At 39.2% G+C, this 21,168-nt stretch overlaps 1 protein-coding gene across 2 annotated transcripts in view; it reads left to right on the forward strand.

The window, feature by feature from the left end:
* ARHGEF6 (Rac/Cdc42 guanine nucleotide exchange factor 6) overlaps positions 1 to 21,168 on the forward strand; it is a 113,253-nt gene that overhangs the window by 61,107 nt on the left and 30,978 nt on the right. The window contains exons 9-13 of one of the 2 annotated variants that reach the window (XM_089661403.1): positions 1,113 to 1,199; positions 5,294 to 5,372; positions 6,740 to 6,879; positions 8,902 to 9,057; positions 18,782 to 18,802. In XM_089661403.1, the coding sequence (XP_089517529.1) occupies positions 1,113 to 1,199; positions 5,294 to 5,372; positions 6,740 to 6,879; positions 8,902 to 9,057; positions 18,782 to 18,802 (483 nt within the window). The remainder of the gene's footprint in view (positions 1 to 1,112; positions 1,200 to 5,293; positions 5,373 to 6,739; positions 6,880 to 8,901; positions 9,058 to 18,781; positions 18,803 to 21,168) is intronic. The other variant, XM_089661404.1, reaches the window with a different exon arrangement.

A 21,168-nucleotide genomic window follows, 5' to 3' on the forward strand; every position in this document is an offset into this window, starting at 1 on the left:
GCCTGCTTAAGACTAACGTGCCATCCTAATAGGGGCTGCTGCAGCCCAACAGATGATTTACAACTGGGCTCTGGTTCCTGTGCTAGAAATTCTATATTTTTATGAGATTTGCCCGTTTGACCCCTAAGAAACAAAATACCACAGAGCACTGTATAATGATACTCCTTTGTTTCAATTCTTCTGTATAGTTTCTGATAACTGAAGGACACTTGGTATAAAGCAGGGTTTCTCAACCAGGGTTCCTCCAGAGGTTACTAGGGGTTCCTTGAGCAATGAGCAATATCCGCCTCTCAGATAGGTTCCCGCTGACACCATTGATATTTTTAGCTATCTATAAGGGGGTAATTCTTCTCAATGACCACAAGTGTAAGGAACATTCTTCCCACTGACCATCACACGAATGTATAATGAGCTGTAGATACAGTAATTTTTAGCAGGGGTTCCCCCAGACCAAAAAGTAATTTCAAGGGTTCCTCTGTGTTGAAGAGGTTGAGAAAAGCTGGTATAAAGAAATGCTTTAAAGGACATGTTTTGTATATGTTTTCATGATTTTGTATAAACCTGAACAAATATTTTAACTTCTTTTTTGCCAGGTAAACAAAAAATATTACATATAAACATATACTTATCTCATGTTTGCCACTTGCAGCCACTAGGTGGTGCACTTCAGCCGGTTCTGCTCAGTTGTATATTACCATGCTGTGAATGGTGTTATAAGGTCACTTTTTAACATACACATATGAGTCAGAGTACAGAGTCATCTAAAGTAATTGGCAGAGAGACACATCCCTTCTTGTGTTGGTTACATAAAAAGCACTGTGGATGTTTTAGACAGTGGCAGTCAAAAAGTAAACATTGAGTGGTGTTCTTGTTTAATAGAATGCACTTCTTTCTGCATTGTTTTAATGTTATTTTGTAAAATATAGATCTTGTTAATTTAATGAAGAAATAAAAAGGAGAAAAAATAATTTTAAACTTAATAAAATTAAGTAAACGGTTACATTTCTTCATTAACGTCCGGTGATACAGTACTTTGCTTTTATATAATATTCTTATTCTGTAGGAAATATCTTTATTGCCACACTGATTGTTTTTGTTCACTTTTAAAATAGGAAAAAGATGAGAGATATTTCATGCTGTTTCCAAGTGCACTTCTAATGCTGTCTGCTAGTCCTCGAATGAGTGGCTTCATTTATCAGGTAACATGCAAACATGGCTAGCATTCACTTAATGGGGATCCTTGGACTAAACTTATCATGGTTGCTGGGTCATCTTGGCAACTTTACAAAATTCTATTGGTAACTACAGCAATATGCCTGTAAGCCCCCAACTACAATGGGTGACTACTGTTCATTGCTTGGAAGCAGGACCTGGCTTACTCTGTGTTCTGTGTCATATGACATATACTACTCAAATGGTTATACATGACAGTGCAATAAAGCTGGGATCCCCTTCCTGGCAGTATACACCAGACACCCATTTGGCAAATAGCCTGAGTGGGAAAGCCTTGTGATTATTGAACACTGCTACACAACATGAATAACCATACAATGGTAATCATTAAACAGTGTACCATCATCAATGACATGACTGTGATGGTTGTGTTGGGGGGGGGGGGGGGGGGGTTGCATATATAAGGCTGCTCCAGAGAGTGGATGTTCGATGGATTGTATATAGGGTTGCTGTGGTGGGGAGTGATAGAAAATTGTGTATATGGCTGCTGTGGTGGTGTTGGTGAGGTTGGCAGATGTAGAGGTTGAATTGGACTGTATACATGATATGGCTACTTAGGTGGCTAAGGAAGAAAACTGTTTTGACTGCATATGGGGCGTGGGGAAGGGATATCACTTCTTCCTTGCAGCACTAAGGTCCCTGGTTCAAATCACTGCCAGAACACTGTCTGCATGCAGTTTGTATGCTCTCACTCTGCTCGTATAGGTTTCCTCTGAATATTCTGGTTTCCTTCAAAACATGCTGGTAGGTTACTTGGCTTTTGTGCAAATTGGCACCGGTGTGTATATGTGTATGCATGAATATAACATAGAGACTGTAGATTGTTAGTTCATTGAGGGCAGGGACTGATATGAATGCCAAGTTTGTAAAGTGCTGCTTTAATTGTCAACGCCTATATAAATATCTGTAATAAAATTAAAACTATACGGTATATATAAGAAGGCTGTGTGGGAGAGTTCAGATAGAATGCCTGTATTTCTGCTATGGTAGGGGAGGTAATGAACTCTGTACAGTGGATAAAATAATTATTTGATCCCCTGAAGATTTTGTAAGTTTGCCCACTACCAACCAACAATAATTCTGGCTCCCACAGACTGGCTATGTGTTCATGTGGTACACAGAATAGTCCTATCAATTTAAGAAGGTGCTCCTAAAGACAACTCGTTATGTGTATGCAACATCTGTCCACAGAATCTCTTTCTTCCATTCAAACCTCATCACCATCATGGGCAAGAACAAAGAGCTGTCAAAGGACGTCAGGGACAAGATTGTAGATCTGCACAAGGCTGGAATGGGCTAAAAAACCTTCAGCAAGAAGCTTGGTGAGAAAGAGACAACTGTTGGAGCGATTATTTGCAAATGGAAAAAATACAAAATAACCATCAATCACCCTTGGTCTGGAGTTCCATGCAAGATTTTGCCTCATTGGGTAAGGATGATCATGAGAAAAGTGAGGGATCAGCCCAGAACTACATGGGAGGAGCTTGTGAATGATCTCAAGGCAGTTGGGACCACAGTCCCCAAACAACATATTGATAACACAATATGCCACCATGGGTTCAATTCCTTCAGTCCCGCAAGGTCCCCCTGCTCAAGAAGGCACATCTACAGGCCCATCTGAAGTTTGCTAATGAACATTTAAATGATTCATGCTAAATTGAGCTCTTTGGCATTAACTCGACTTGCTGTGTTTGGAGGAAGAAACATGCTGCCTATGACCCTAAGAACACCATCCCTACAGTCAAGCACGGAGGTGGAAACATTTTTTCTGAGGCTGTTTCTCTGCCAAAGGTACAGGCCGACTTTGCCACATCAATTTCTAACATTTATATTGTGTTTTTTTTCTGGATTTTTGGTTGATAATCTGTCTTTGTCATTTAAAATACACCTATGATACAAATTATAGCTCCTTCATTTCTTTGTAAGTGGGAAAACGTACAAAATCTGCAGGGGATCCAATAATAATTTTCCCCACTGTATGTGTCTGTAGAAAAAAAAAATAGAACCGTGTGAAATCCACTTTTCACCTTTGCCTACTTTGCTGAACTTTGTATTCTTGTATAACGTATAACATTTGTGAATAACCTGATACTAGTTTTTAGGCATGCATCTATGTCATGTCAAGATCAGAGTGAATTGTCTTGGTTTTCAGCAGTAGGCTTGATCTTATCAATGGCCCTTTAATTTAAATAGTCCAGCCCATGCAGTTCCTAAACTGCAGTTATAAAAATTGTCTATATTTTTATGTAATTGTGCACATATAAAAATATATGTATTACAGGTGAAACTCGAAAAATTAGAATATCGTGCAAAAGTTCATTTATTTCAGTAATGAAACTTAAAAGGTGAAACTAATATATGAGATGGACTCATTACATGCAAAGCAAGATAGTTCAAGCCGTGATTTTTCATAATTGTGATGATTATGGCTTACAGCTCATGAAAACCCCAAATCCACAATCTCAGAAAATTAGAATATTACATGCAATCAATAAAACAAGGATTGTACATAGAACAATATCGGACCTCTGAAAAGTATAAGCATGCATATGTACTCAGTACTTGGTTTGGGCCTCTTTTGCAGCAATTACTGCCTCAATGCGGCGTGGCATGGAAGCTATCAGCCTGTGGCACTGCTGAGGTGTTATGGAAGACCAGGATGCTTCAATAGCGGCCTTCAGCTCTTCTGCATTGTTTGGTCTTATGTCTCTCATCTTTCTCTTGGCAGTACCCCATAGATTCTCTATGGGGTTCAGGTCAGGCGAGTTTGCTGGCCAATCAAGCACAGTAATCCCACAGTCATTGAACCAGGTTTTGATGCTTTTGGCAGTGTGGGCAGGTGTCAAGTCCTGCTGAAAAATGAAGTCAGCATCCCAATAAAGCTCGTCTGTGTAAGGAAGCATGAAGTGCTCCAAAATCTCCTGGTAGACGGTGGCGTTGACCCTGGACTTAATGAAGCACAGTGGACCAACACCAGCAGATGAAATGGCTCCCCAAATCAACACAGACTGTGGAAACTTCACACTGGACTTCAAGCATCTTGCAGTGTGTGCCTCTCCATTCTTCCTCCATACTCTGGGTCCTTGGTTTCCAAATGAGATGCAAAAGTTGCTCTCATCAGAAAAGAGGACTTTGGACCATTGAGCAACAGACCAGGTCTATTTTTCTTTAGCCCAGGGAAGACGCTTCTGACGTTGTTTGTTCAGGAGCGGCTTGACAAGAAGAATACGACATTTTTAGCCCATGTCCAGGATCCGTCTGTGTGTGGTGGCTCTTGATGCACTGACTCCAGCCTCAGTCCACTCCTTCTGAAAGTCCCCAACACTTTTGAATGGCCTTTTCCTGACAATCCTCTCCAGGCTGCGGTCATCCTTGCTGCTTGTGCACCTTTTTCTTCCACACTTTTCCCTTCCACATTACTTTCTATTAATGTGCTTTGATACAGCACTTTGGGAACATCCAACTTCTTTTGCAATTACTTTTTGAGGCTTTCCCTCCTTATGGACGGTGTCAATGATGGTTTTCTGCACAACTGTCAGGTCAGCAGTCTTTCCCATGATTGTGATTCCTACTGAACCAGACTGAGAGACCATTTAAAGGCTCAGGAACCCTTTGCAGGTGTTATGGCTTAATTAGCTGATTAGAGTGGGACACTTTGAGTCGAGAATATTGCACCTTTTCACAATATTCTAATTTTCTGAGATTGTGGATTTGGGGTTTTCATGAGCTGTAAGCCATAATCATCACAATTATGACAAATCACGTCTTGAACTATCTTGCTTTGCATGTAATGAGTCTATCTCATATATTAGTTTCATCTTTTAAGTTGCATTACTGAAATAAATGAACTTTTGCACGATATTCTAATTTTTCGAGTTTCACCTGTATATTCAGACATATGACTTAACAAGGCTTCATGGAACCCATCTGCCTCTTACCAAAGAATGCGCATTGGAAAGCTGGAAATTCAATACGAGAGCCTGCAAAGCCGTAAACTTTTAATTTCTCCTAAAAAACAGTGATGCTTGTTTACTGATATATTTTATTTTCTCTTTCAAAGGGGAAATTACCACTAACTGGAATGTCTGTAGTTAGGTTAGAGGAGAGCGACAACATCAGTCATGCTTTTGAGATTGCAGGTGAGTTGTCTTGCCTTGCACAATCAATGGTTATTGGATTTTTCACTATTTGCTCTCCACCTATATGATTCTCCTCTTTACCTCTCCTGTAGAATGTCTCATGGAGTGTTGTACTTTATGAAAAATAAAATGTTTAATAAAATTGTTGTTTATAAAAAAAAATGATAATATGCATTTACTATCCACAAATATGGTTTTGCAAAATACACCTTTGTGAAAGTCTAACTTCATTTATTTTTTTTTGTTTTGCATAGAGTGGAAATTAGTTACATTCCTGCCAGGTTTTACTCCTCTCTGTTACCCCATTGGTGTGGTTTTCCTTCATTTCCTGTCCCTGTGACTTCTGTACAAGAAATGTGTTGAGCGATTAAAAATTTGTGAAAAGTTCTAACTTTTCCCCAGTCTACAAAAAACTTGTTTTGTCTCTTTCCGTGTCCCTGTCGGAGAGATTTCCCATCACTTCCTGTCCTATTCTCAGTAGATATAGAAATAAAAACATGACAGGAGCTCTACTACTGTATCTGAAACAGATTATTACATTTTGGCTAAAGTTGACCATTTAGCAGGGAGAGGCTAAGATTTGAGCCATCTATGGGCAGGAAGATTGTACTCAAGTCGATCCATGATATAGCCATTAGCAATATTCACTGTATCCAGCCGGGAGAACACTCTCTATGACCAGAAAGTTAGTTATTTCAAGAGTTCCTCCGTGTTGGAAAGGTTGAGACAGATTGTGACAGAGGATGGGCAGGAGATTGATCTGGAAGATAACAGTGCAAGGAAATGCCAGGGGGGCAAAGGAGGGAGGGAGAAAAGGGGAGAGAAGGAAGGTAAGGTCAAGGGAGGGGGCCACACAGGCAGGGCCTCAGGTAGGAGAGACCAATTATTACTCTGGGTCGTTTTCCTTGTCCTTCAGCTGTGACTGTAAAGGAATCCCAGTAAAACCATGTGGACCTGTATGTCTCATGTTTTCTTTTGGACTGAAAGGATCAGGCCCTCCATTCTGCGGATCTCTGCTACTTTACATGCTCATAGCTGCATAGATGGGGGAGTAGAACTTTTCTGTAGAGTAAGAATACAGGATTTGGCTGTGTTTAGTAGATGTCGAAGAATGGATTTACAATATATGTCTATGGGTATCAAAGACAGGTGTTGTAGAAAATGGGCTGGTCATAAGGGAGTTGTAAATTTTTGAATTTTTTAAATAGGCCACTTACCTGTGAACAGAAAGTTTCTAGAACGGGACAGGACCAAAAGATGTGTAGTTTTTTTTATATTTGCCTGAAATTCAGCTTTAAAGTTTTTATCAAGCTTTCTAAAACACTAATCAAGTTTCATCTTTCTTTTATGTGTGCTAATATGTGCAGGACATATGATAGAGCGTATTGCGGTCCATTGCAGCAGTAGTCAGGATTGTCAAGAGTGGCTAGAACATCTCTACCGTCTAACTAAAACACCTTCTTCACACGCCTCTTTATGTAAAACACCATCATGGGGTTCCCACTCTGTAAGTAATATGTTCTTTTCTTGTTAGTAGTATTTGTTTACAAATGTTATTAAAGCAAACTTGTAATTTTCTCATGTAGAATAAAGCAACAGATTCACTTTGATGCCAGCCTCAGCAGCAGTGTCCGCATACCTTTCAACATCTGGGATAGAAGGAGCATGTGACGAATGTTCATACAAGAGTTTATAAAAAAATTCTTGGTACATTCAATGACTTGAAAAATGTAATCCATAAGTACTTATTTTTAACATTTGCTTTTGGAATAATGTACTTTCCCAAATGAAAACCACATACACTGTTGGAAAATCACTCGAGAAAAAATTTCCATCCTGCTTCTTCAAATTTTCTCATCACTATGTTCAAAAACAAATGTTGATTTGACCCCACTAATAATTAGAAAATGTAATAAATGCTCCTAAATCAAAAAATGTCACATCAAATTCTAATAGTGTATTGCCAGCTTTAATCTTCTTTCCATTTGACAGACTGGCTGCTTAGGTACACAGAGTTTGAGAGGGTTTGAGAGTCCTTTGCTCTGTATAAGCTCTAAAACTTACATAGAGTTACCTCTCTTCAATCCTGGCAGCTGAATGAAGCTGTAGGAGAGCAAAGGGAAAGTATTTGCAGTTTGTAGGGTGATCATTAATGTGAACCTGTTGTTTGCTCTGTCCATAAGCTTTGGAATGATTTATTAGAACAGGACAGAATTAGCACAAAAATGTTGGTGTTGCCCATATCAACATTCTTGTTTCATTTCTCCTGAAGATGAAATTGAAACTTTATTGGTTATTGTCATGAACACCAATTTTGTGGTCATTTCATTTTAGGTTATGTGGATAAATTGCTATTAAAATATCTGTTTACATGTGCCTGCAGGCCTAACATTATCTCACTATGACAAAACACGGTAGATCAGTGGTTAGAATGAACTGTACCACTGGAATCCTGTGCAAACTTCCAAAATACACAGTTATATTCTTGTTGGTTTAACTATAATATGGACAAATTACCTTGGAAAATCAGTCTTCACCTTTTTGAAATATTTCTATCAGTTAACTAGCATTTTTGCATAATGCTATCTTATGTCTAATATAAAATGCCCCAAAAGTACTTTTCATCACCACAGCAACTTCTACCAAACCAAGCATTGATTTGGTGAGGAACAGCCTTCATAATAGTGTTCTTTCAGCCATTGTTGCATAGCAGAAATTGCTTGTTTTATATATGAAAATTATTGGATGCTTGCAAAAAAATGACAAACTGTCACTAAGAAGAAGCATGCTGATAGGAGGATAAAGCAGAGTGACATAAAGATGAGCACAGCAGTGTGTTGCTTTTCCTTCCACTGTCCAGTAATCGGCTTTGACAGGTCCAGGATGACCTGGGCTGAGGAGGCGAATGATGCTGGCCCATCAGACTTAGGCAGCAAAAGAAAAAAAGGTACTGTGGGGGAAAATCCCTGGATAGGAGATGTATATTGTAGTGAAAGTTGATTTTGTTTAGCGATGTGAAGGCCTGGGAAAAAAAATGGAAAAATTGATGAAAAAACAAGGTTTTTCAAAAGCCGTGTTTTGTCTTTTTTCCGAAAAAAAATGGAAAAAAAACAAAAGGAGTGTGGAATATGTACTTTTACAATGATAAATAATATATCTGTGACACGATGTTCAAGCTATATAACATGAAGGCCTTGAATGTAAAGTCTTAAATTATTGTAAGTTCTCTCAGCTGAAGACAAGGAAATCCTGGAATACAAATAAAGTAACACTTTACATTTCAATGCAGTTCTTAAACAAGAGAAATATGCATTTATGTCACTAGTGGCACTGCAGGGGAAATGCTCCAATTTAATTTGCTTGTGGGCTCCATCATGTACCTCCTACAGTTGGGATACAGTAGATGATAGTTTCTGTCCTCCTCTCAGGCCTTAATTGACAGGTAAGAGGGTACATTTGACAAACTAGTTTATCTTTATAACCTTTAACTGATTCCTATTTTAATTAAAATTGTCCTTCAAACTGGCAGGCTTCAGACAGGAAAAACACCCCTCCATCTCACCACTCACATTCGTTAGTTCCTCGTGGACCTCTAGAACCTGCCAAAATTTACAAAGCCTGGACCCTGAGTTGTTTGCGGCCAGCTCCACCACTTCGACCATCAGCTGCACTCAGCTATAAAGAGGTAGCCTTTATATCTATATATTGTTATATTTAAGTATTGCTTTATTAATTCTAAAATACACAAAATATGTATATTTTATTGTACTGTATTGTATTTTATATTTATTGTAGCAGTTTTCAATTTCCAATATATGCTTCCACATCCAATAATGCTTGTAAGAGCAATTAAAACTGATAGTTCGTGGTGCAACACACACCAGTTGCTTATAATCCTCCACTGGACTTCTATCCCATTTCCTTTATCACTATTCTCTGCCATCACTTTGTCCATGTTTCCCAAATGTTGGTCTTGAGGAAGAAGAGCTCAGGTTTAATTCACATGGACCAAAGCTAAAAAGTGTAGCTAAAAGTGGTCATTTACAGTTTCTTACATTGCCCTTTAAATGTACATTTAATGTGATTTGTTCAAGGGAAACTAAAATGTTTCTGGCCCTATGAATTTTGTTTTTGGTAAAATATAAAAAATGAAGTTGCAAGGAATAAATAGATACCAAACATGTCAAGCCTTGCAATTTTGTGAGACAAACCGCAAAATTTTTCATTTTATCACCCCAGGTCATCAGTTTAGAGTTAACTGAGAATAATGATCCTTGAATCATTACTTTCACTTGGGCATGTGTAGTGCAAATGTTGTTTTCGTACATAGCCACACCTGATGCAAGCGGTTACGTAAATACACCATATTGCCAAAAGTATTGGGACAACCCTCCAAATCATTGTATTCAGGTGGTCCAATCACCTCCATGGCCACAGATGTATAAAATCAAGCACCTAGGCATGCAGACTGCTTCTTTAAACATTTGTGAAAGAATGGGTTGTTCTCAGGAGCTCATTAAATTCAAGCATGGTACCATGATAGGTTGCCAGCTGTGCAATAGCTGTGCAATAAGTCCATCTGTGAAATTTCCTTGGCACTAAATTTTCCATGATCAGCTGTTAGTGGTATTATAATAAAGTGGAAGCAACTGGGAACAACAGCCATGTAAAATGACAGAGTGGGGTCAGCACATGCTGAAGCGCACAGAGTGCAGAAGTCGCCAACTGTCTGCAGTGTCAATAGCTAAAGAACTCCAAATTTCATGTAGCCTTCTGATTAGCACAAAAAACAGTGCGTAGAGAGCTTCATGAAAAGGGTGGAGTGTCAAATTACATTTCTCTGTCTGGCAATCCAATGGACGCGTCTGGATTTGGTGGTTGCCAGGAGAATGGTACTTGCCTGACTTGCATTGTGCCAAGTGTAAAGCTTGGTGGAAGGGGGATTATAGTGTGGGGACATTTTTCAGAAGTTGTGCTTGGCCCCTTAGTTCCAGGAGCTCTTAAGGTGTTGGCTTACCAAGACATTTTGGACAATTTCATGGTTCCTTTGTGGGAACAGTTTGGGGATGGCCCCTTCCTGTTCCAACATGACTGCACACCAGTGCACAAAGCAAGGTCCATAAAGACATGGATGAGCGAGTTGGGGGTGGAGGAACTTGACTGGCCTAACCTCAACCCGATAGAACACCTTTGGGGTGAATTAGAACATAGACTGCGAGCCAGGCCTTCTTGTCCAATATCAGTGCCTGACCTCACAAATGAACTTCTTGAAGAATGGTCAAACATTCCCATAGACATAATCCTAAACCTTGTGGATAGCCTTCCCAGAAGAGTTGAAGCTCTTATAGCTGCAAAGGGTGGGCCAACTCAATATTGAACCCTACGGACTAAGACTGAGATGCCATTAAAGTTCATGTGTTTGTAAAGGCAGGTGTCCCAATACTTTTGACTATATAGTGTTTCTGTGCGTGTATGGATGAGGAGCTTAAAACTTAAACTTAAAACAGGTGTCCCTGGTTCACATTGTTTTTTTTTCTTTGAATATACAAGTTTACTTTTGTGCTACCTGAAATAGCTACAGAACCTACAGAATTGACACTTCAAAATCATGGTTGAAATCATTTTTATTTCCTATAGTATCTATGTAGTCATCCCTAATCATCTTTATTCACATTGCATATTCAACTGAAAATACGGTATGTAACTTGAGCCTGCTACCAGTGTAATTTTTCAAGCTTGGGAAACATGGGCACGTATATAAACCATGTCAACCTCATTTATGTACATTTTGAACTGTTCTTATGCAGAAATTCTCTGCAGAATTGTTACTTTTTTATTTGGCCTACAGTCAAAAAAAAGTTGGTAAGAAATTTCACTGGGGAATGTAAGCAGTTAACATGTGGACCAAGCCAACAGCAACCTCCCAATAATGGAATTTAAATTTTTGGTGAACTTGGTCAAATAAATTTAGAAGAATCTTGTATTTTTTAAACTTGAGCATCGTTTTAGGTAGTTGTGATTTAATAAGTTATTTGCTATGTTACAACAAAAACAGGACATGCTTAAAGGTCACCAAAAAACTGCATCTTATTTCTGCTTAGCATGTGCTTTCTCATACAACAACTGCCAGCACTACACATGTCTCAATGACAAGCCTCAAACTTCCTTTCTGTAATTAGAACATGCAGCCTTAAAATGTGAGTGGGTGCCAAACATATATTGCCTTAGGGGTACTTGCCCTTTAATGTGGTAAGCCATGAGCTCTCAGCATTTTTCAGTAAGGGCAGTCTACATTGCGTGAAATATCATATATGGTGCCGTGTCAATTTTCCGTTCATGCTGCAGATGTGGCAACCATTAAACAAAACAGCCTTTATCAGTCATCACTAACGGGAAACTAGTTTTGCTAGTGCTTTCTCAAACATTTTATCATGGTTTGATGTGGAAAAAAACAGTACTGAGAGAAATACAGGGACTACCAGTAGTGGTCTTTTTCTTAGAAAGCAATTTGCCTGGCTGTCTCTTACTATTGGAGTCACTAACCCAGCAGAAGAATACAGATTAGAAAGTCAATGTGGAGTCAGATGTTCTGATCTACAAACTTGTCCTGAATCTGTTCCCCAGAAAATTATTAAAGTATGAAAGCTAGCCAACTAGTATTTTCAGTTATATACATTATGTAAGGCAACCTCCATATTTTCCCAGTACATTTTTTTTATCCCTGGGCTATATAGTAGGAAATTTGTATAATCATAAGGTGTTAAGGGAAGAAATGTAAACGTTCGCTACCCCATACAATTCAGTTTCTGTACCAATACCTATTATGAGTTGATTTGATTTTATTGTCATGAGAAAGACTCTTTATATACCATTACATTTCAGCGCTGCACTATATATATATATATAATGACCTATTATGAGTGGAACCCCCAAATATTTTGCTTGTGTTATACATTTGATTTTTTTTTTCATTTTATTGTATGGAAGATTGTACTATATAGGCTATTTAATCCCATTTTAGAAAGTGGCCCTCTATATAGCAAAAAACAATTACTCCATGTAGCAGCATGTAGCTCCATTACAACAGGAGCTACGGTAGAGTAACTTACAGGAATTTTGTGTTGTAGAGTGCCAAGGACAAAAGACTAAGAACTTAACATATAAGGTTCATGTAAAAAGTGTCTGAAGGGAAGTGCCTTGCCTACAGCAACCATTTATTTGTAACCTGCACTAGGAATCTGGAATCTTTTTCCACAGATATCATGGAATAACTCCTACGATATTGTTCTTTAGATGGGTCTGCTATGGCGCCACTTACACTATTGTGGTGCATTTACAAACATTCATGACGGTATTTTATAGTTTTGAATGGGCTGTCAATGCACCTTCACACACAAAAAAAGCACCTGCACTGCATTTACTAATGTGTGCGTTACTGTAGAATGATTGGCACAACACAGCGACATACACTATATTGCCAAAAGTATTTTGTACGCCTGCCTTTACACACACATGATCTTTAATGGCATCCTAGTCTTAGTCTGTAGGGTTCAATATTGAGTTGGCCCACCCTTTGCAGCTACAAAAGCTTACATTTTTCTGGGAAGGCTGTCCACAAGGTTTAGGAGTGTGTCTATGGGAATGTTTGACCATTCTCCCAGAAGTACATTTGTGAGGTCAGGCACTGATGTCAGATGAGAAGGCCTGGCTCACAGTCTCCACTCTAATTCACCCCAAATGTGTTCTATTGGGTTGAGGTCAGGACTCTGTGCAGGCCAGTCAAGTTCTCCACCCCACTCATTCATGTCTTTATGGACCTTGCTTTGTTCACTGGTGCGCAGTCATGTTGGAAAAGGAAGGGGCCTTCCCCAAACTGTTCCCACAAAGTTAGCAGCATGAATTGTTCAAAATGTCTTGGTATACTGACACCTTAAGAGTTCCCTTCACTGAAACTAAGGGGGCCAAGCCCAACCCCACACCATAATCCCCCCTCCACCAAACTTTACACTAGGCACAATGCAGTCAGGCAAGTACCGTTCTCCTGGCAACCGCCAAACCCAGACACGTCCATCGGATTGCCAAACAGAGAAGCATAATTTGTTACTCCAGAGAACACATCTCCACTGCTCTAGAGTCCAGTGGCGGCATGCTTTACGCCACTGCATCCAATGCTTTGCATTGTACTTGGTGATGTAAGACTTGTATGCAGCTGCTCAGCCATGGAAACCCATTCCATGAAGCTCTCTACGCACTGTTGTTGTGCTAATCTGAAGGCCACATGAGGTTTGGAGGTCTTTAGCTAATGACTCTGCAAACCGTTAGCAACTTCTGCGCTCTGTGCGCTTCAACATGTGCTGACCCCGCTCTGTCATTTTTACGTGGCCTACCACTTTGTGGCTGAGTTGCTGTTGTTCCCAGTTGCTTCCACTTTATTATAATACCACTAACAGTTGATCGTGGAATATTTAGTAGCAAGGAAAGTTCACAGATGGATTAATTGCACAGGTGACAACCTATCATGGTACCACGCTTGAATTCTCTAAGCTCCTCAGAGTGACCCATTCTTTCCAAAATGTTTGTAGAAGCAGTCTGCATGCCTAGGTGCTTGATTTTATACACCTGTAGCCATGGAGGTGATTGGAACACTTGAATCCCATGATTCGGAGGGGTGTCCCAATACTTTTGGCAATATAGTGTACATAACATTTTATGTGTTAACATGTGTAACCATGCATCAGTGTGAATCTGGCCATGAGGTTCACTTTTTGGAGGAAAATGAAGACTTCTAAAACAAGGTAACTTTTTTCATACCAAGAATATAAAAAAAAAAACTTTATAAAGGCATTTACGCATTTATTACATTCCATGTAGATATTAGATCACTCCAAAAGCACTCGTACTTTGGACCTCATGGAAAGTATATGTCTAGCTCACCCAATCATTAAAATATATAAAGTGTAGACAAACGTAATGAAGCCTCCTTACTCTAGTCTAAAGTGATATTAAACTTTCATTTTTTTAAACACTTTCAGCAGCTAATTGAATCACTTAAGGAGTAGGAAACGTCTTTATCTTTTAATCCTTGCCTATATTCTAGTTTAGGCTGGTGCCATGGCTGCTACCCCAGGTTTCCTTTTTCAGGATGACTCCTTTCTCTTGCAATATCCTATGAAGCCACTTTTGCATGCAGGTACTGAAGTTTCATCTCTCTACATTGCGTCCAGTAAAAGAAAACAGCCCCATAGCCTGGGATGGATAGGCACACCCCTGCACCTCCCTGCTCCCCCCTCTCCCTTCTCCAAGCTAAGAGGCTGACCAGAGACTGCACTGTCCACAGTTAGCTCTTTCTGTTAGGATGAGAAGTTTAGGGAAGCACCAGAAACCGTGAAAATGCTAATAGATATTTAAAAAGAGAATTGTAGAGGATGCCTTTGTTGAGCTTGTGTTCTGAAAATGCAAGCTGCCTCTGTTTCATGCTGATCTTCATGCTTAAAATAGACCTTGCAAGAGGGAGCAGGTTCCAATCATTGTGTCAGAGCCACCTCTCCCTGTATAAATTTCTATATACTCTAAACACTATTCTTCTGGTGAGATTCCTGGAGAATGGTGAATGCCCCAAGTTTTGTAAGTAGGCATTTTAGCACATTGCAAGAAAATCTTCTCATGAAATTTGGGATCCTCATCTTTCCCATGATCTCCTTGGAAGGATCATGATGTCATACTTACCTAGGTGCCATGGGCAGTAAGTATTAACTCTAACTTTTTTCTTCACAGATACATTTTTGCTTGGCTGTTATACAGCAATAAAGATGAAGGGGGGGGGGGGGGTTGTGAGCTAATAAGTAGGCCTTCCATTCTAGGTATGCTTTAGAAACTCAGAAAGTGCTGCAGTTAATTAATCAGCAGCCATGGCAATAAGCATTTTAGGAAGGAGGCCTTTAAGGGTGTGCACGCTTATGCAACCATATTATTTTAACAGGGGTGTGTAGACTTTTTATATCCACTGTATATCGATATAATGTTTCCTATCTATTGTTTCTCTTCTGTGCCTCAAGCAGTCATTGTTTTAAAGATTATATAGTATATTACCACATAAAGAGCAGCCACTGGATTCTATAACCTTATTATCCAGCAGAGGTTATGAATTGATGAATGGTTAAAGAATAAGTAGTATACATAGATGGAGTACCAATTAGAGCACTCAAGAAATAACAAGTCACTAATAAAAAGATAATTTATTTCAATAAAAATATTGAATTATAAAAAAATTAAATGCATACAGTATATTGAAATATAAAAAGATCATTTATTGATATATATATATATATATATATATATATATATATATATATATTACACACACAGTCTGTCTATCTATCTACAGTATCTATCTAGTTCCAAGGATACTAAAGAAAAGGAGTCAGATATCCATATGTGCTTTCGTCCTAGACCATTTTCTTTCTCCTGATGAAGGGTTTGTTAAGAGCTGAAATGCGTTGAGGTTTTAAGGTATCAAATTCCATCTGAAAACTTCTCAACAGATGGAAGCAATCGACTCACCTATGTACTTATAATCTAGTTCAAACTGGTCCATTATATGTTTTCTGTATAATTTGTAATCTTGTACAATAAATGTTGTACTTTTTTATCTTAATGGTGTTGGTGTTTGGTACTTAGAGAGTCCCACCCTTCTCTTTGTTATTTTTTTTTAGTACAGTTTTTGGGATGCAGTACCTATTTATTATTGATAGTCTTAGACTTGGCACAATTTAAATTCTAGTTATAATGGTAGTCATGGCACTATGTTTGACATAAAAGCCCAGGTGCTCACCCGCAATGAAATCTATATAAATTCAAAACTAGCTTAGAGGCACTCAGGGGTCTTGCAGCGGAGGAAGATCAGATAATCAGTGATCTTCCTCCTCTGCAAGACATATGAGTGCCTCTAAACCAGTTTTTGATTTATACAGACACAAACTATATTGCCAAAAGTATTGGGACACCCCTCAGAATCATTGGATTCAGGTGCTCCAATCACCTTAATGGCCACAGGTGTATTAAATCAAGCACCTAGGCATGCAGACTGCTTCTACAAATATTTTTGAAAGAATGGACTGCTCTGAGGAGCTCAGTGAATTCAGATGCGGTACCATGATAGGTTGCCACCTGTGCAATAAGTCCATCCGTGAAATTTCCTTTCTACAAAATATTCTGCGGTCAACTTACTAGTGGTAATATAACAAGGTGGAAGCAACTGGGAACAGCAATTCAGCCATGAAGTGGTATGCCATGTAAAATGACAGAGGGGGGTCAGCTGCATCCAAGCTCTACATAACCAAGTGCAATGCAAAGCGCTGGATGCAGTGGTGTAAAGCATGCCGCCACTGGACTCTAGAGCAGTGGAGATGTGTTCTCTGGAGTGATGAATCATGCTTCTCTGTCTGGAATTCCGATGGACGTGTCTGGGTTTGGTGGTTGCCAGGAGAACGGTACTTGCCTAACTGCAAGTGTAAAGTTTTGGTGGAGGGGGGATTATGTTTTGGAGTACAATAATCAATAAAAATGTAGCGCTTGATATTGCAAATAAAAATGACATAAATGAAAGAATGAGTAAAAGTCTTAAGGAGTGCAGCGTGGCAATCGTGGTTCCTTAGATGGCTGTTAAAGGGCCCTCTGAAACCGAGTATGTACTCGAAACGCGTCAGTAACCCCCCTGTACAAGGATTATTGACCTATATGCTACCTTATTACCTCTGGATCCCCCCTTCCTTAAGGTGCTCCATGGTGGGAGACGTACACTAAAGTACATGATCCCCCCGGTGGCTGAAATCCATACTGCATGATGTATCTAATGTGATGATCACACATTATACTGGAATGAGGAAATCTGCGCTCGTCTGATGACATCTGGTGACTCAACCCCACCTGACGACTTCACCTGTTTGCAGAGTTCCGGTTCCCAGAGTACCTTTGGAGTAGGTCCTATTTACTCCAACGCACATAACCATGTGCTATCTGGTTAGTACATTGTATACTCACTTCTCACGAACCACAGAAGTCACGATAATTTAACAGCCATCTAAGGAACCACGATTGCCACGTTGCACTCTTTAAGACTTTTACTCATTCTTTAATTTATGTCATTTTTATTTGCAATATCAAGTGCTGCATTTTTATTGATTATTGTACATTCCATTAGAGGATTCAGGTATTTTCTTCTTTTCTGCTGGCGGCTGATTTTATATATTTACTGTTACCCAGCGGTCGTATATCCATTATTTTATGTTGTGGAGTAGTTTTTCAGGGGTTGGGAATGCCTCCTTCCTCTAACAACATGATTGCGCACCAGTGCACAAAGCAAGGTCCATAAAGACATGGATGAGTGAGTGGAGAAACTTCACTGGCCTGCACAGAGTCCTGACCTCAACACCTTTGGGATGAATTAGAGTGGAGACTGTGAGCCAGGCCTTCTCATCCAACATCAGTGCCTGACCTCACAAATGTGCTTCTGGAAGAATGGTCAAACATTCCCATAGACACACTCCTAAACCTTGTGGACAGCCTTCCCAGAAGTGTTGAAGCTGTTATATCTGCAAAGGGTGGGCCAACTCAATATTGAACCCTACAGACTAAGACAGGGATGCCATTAAAGTTCATGTGCATGTAAAGGCAGGCGTCCCAATACTTTTGACAGTATGGTGTTTGTGTGTTTCTGTGTATGTGTGTGTATATAAACACATGCAAAGCTACTTTAGTAAAAACATTCAGGTACACATGGTATATACATGTTAATAATTTGATCGTTTAGACGTCTAGACTGCATATAGAAACACCACAGAAGATGTTATTATTTACAAATGTGGACAATGTATTTTGTGGAATATATCTGTTTCATCAGGATCTTTAGATAAGTACTGATATAAAGAATTTATATACAACCAAGCAATTGATGAACCATATATGCACACATTTCATTACAAAAAAGTTTTATTACTCACAGATTGAACACAGAAAATGAAAATTTTATACATTTATTTTGGTGTTAAGTGTTTCATTTTTTTTTTAAATTTCTTGAGTGCTATAATTGAAAGTTCCTCTGTATGTATACCCCTTATAGTTTCTTGAATGATAGCACTTCAAGGCACTTATGTGTCTTTATTGTACCCATTTTGAATTATGCATTGAGTGAAGGGTTAAACGATACTAGTTGTTATAAAAAGCACTCTCAATTTGCCCTACTTTATTTAAGATGTATTTTTGTAACTGCAACCACCCAGTGCAGGCTTGTTTTGATTACAATGATCTATTTTCTTATTGAGCGGTAGGGCAATGACTCTATGTTAAACTGTTTTTTTTTTACTTGCTCTCTCTTACATATATTCTTTTCTTTTTCTACATATTTATTGTAGAGGATGTCTTATATCTTGAAGGTAAGGGTAGCACCTATTGTTTTGCTGCAATATGGAAGCTTCTTCCCTGCGCCTGTAGTATCTTTGCTTGTGTTTGTCTAATACCTGCAATTACTACGTCTCCCTGAATGTCTATATAAATTGAGTGGAAAGCATACATAGGCGTGTAATTAGCTAAAAACGGTCTACAGCATATTATAAAGAGTGCGCTTCATAATATAAAACTGTAAGGGTTCTCTTCATAATGTGGTTGAGTATGTCATGATGCAACAGTAACTAGTAGACATCTAGCTGAATTCTATTTGGCTGCTTTGGAGTAGTATGTATCACTGTATTTTGCCCTGTATTAGTACAACCCCTCCCCCCCCAAAAAAAAACAGGCTACTAGCCCTGAAAAATATAATTTTCTTGTTCTAAAACAACTATATCAAACAATGCCTGTGAAGCAAAAGCAAGTGATAAGCAAAGAGTATTTACTTACTGATATAAATATAACACAGTGCCGCACTGCTACTGCTTTATAAAGTTGTTACCTCAGTGATGTCATAAACTAGGATGAAAATGTAAAAGGTCAGGTAGGGGCAGTGGAGCTCAAGTGTTAAAACTGGAGAAGAGAAAAGAGAATGAGCATAAACTTTGAGTTAATGCCAAATCTGACTCTATTTATTTACTGAACTAATAAATAATTTTTCGACTCTCAGATCATTTGGAGACTTTCCTCCTCCATGCCACTGTGTCTTTAAGTAGAACTTGGGAAAACTGCATGAATTAGGCATGAATAAGCAACAGATGTAATCAGAAACAGCATTTTCACCCTCTCATCTACCCAGAGTTTTCATCACAGGAGCAAGTTGTCAATAGTTAACACAGAGTGAGTTGTTTTCAGCAGTTAGTGCACTTCATCATGCGCAGTTATTGAAAGTATGCAGTGACCTTGCACCACCTTCACAATGCCATTATCAAGTATGCAGGTGTGATGATGTGTGTTGGAGTATGTCCGTAGCCATGTTGTTCTTCGACAAAGACACTGTAACAGTGTGGTCAGGGGTACACCCTAGCTATCCTGTTTAGCTATTACATAGAGGAGAATGACAGTAAAGTCGATTACAATTCCTTAGATCAGAGATGAAGCAATATTCTGTCCACTAACACCAATGATGGGGCATTATTCCATCCCCTGATACCCATGATGGGGCACTATTCCATCCACTGACACCAATAATGACGCACTATTCCATCCACAGACACCAGAGATAAGGCACTATTCCATCCACAGATACCAGAGATGAGGCACTATTCCATCCACAGATACCAGAGATGGGGCACTATTCCATCCACAGATACCAGAGATGGGGCACTATTCCATCCACTGACACCAATGATAGGGCACTATTCCATCCACTGACACCAATGATGGTGCACTATTCCATCCACTGACACCAATGATGGGGCACTATTCCATCCACAGATACCAGAGATGAGGCACTATTCCATCCACAGGCACCCTTGATGGGGCACTATTCCATCCACTGACACCAATGATGGGCCACTATTCTGTCTACTGACACCAGAGATAGGGCACTATTCCTCATCCTATGGACAACAGGCACTATGCAACTAAACATTATACCTGAGGCATTATTTACTATCACTGATGCTGTGCCTGGGACATTTTCTCCCCATACTAGGCACAATCCGGCCTCCCAAAGTCTAGAGGACAGTAAACTGGCCCTTTGTAAAGTTTGGATACCCCTGCCTAAGTTAGTTGTTTTCAGCTGTTAGTGCACTTAGTGCCACATTCCAAGTGCTCACCAGAATACAGATGACCCATCAAGATTGCCAGTCATCATGGGTCATTGTTACTGAAAGGTATGCAGTGACCATGCACCACCTTAGTAATGGCACTATAATGCTTGCAAATGTGATGATGTGGATTGGAGCATGTCCATGGCCATGCTGTTCTTAGGCAACAAGGCTGTCACAGAGTGGTCACAGGCACACCCCCTGCTGCCTTGGTTGGGTATTACATAGCGGAAAATGGCAGTAAAGTCAAATATAAAACTTTAGATTATGAAGATAGGATATTTTCTTTACTGTGTAATGGGGCTTCAGAAACCCCAGAATATATCATTAGTTGGTTGACCAAGTACAACTTTAATTTTAACATTTGGTTAATTTTGAAACCTTTAGTTGGCTTAAACTCCACTTTTGTGCTCATTTTCATTTCTGTGTTTTAAATAAATCAACCCAATAGTGATTTAGAAATAAATTTTTTTTGTGATCTGCTTTCCTCTACGTCTCATGTACTGTAAGTATGTATTTTGCCTAAGGATACAAAACTAGGAAGTAGCTGAATTTTTAAGGTGAAAGGTTTAAAACATAACCTG

This window comes from Staurois parvus, unplaced genomic scaffold (assembly GCF_062004578.1).
Source record: "Staurois parvus isolate SC_StPar_1 unplaced genomic scaffold, SC_StPar_1.0 ptg001333l, whole genome shotgun sequence".
NCBI lineage: Eukaryota > Metazoa > Chordata > Amphibia > Anura > Ranidae > Staurois > Staurois parvus.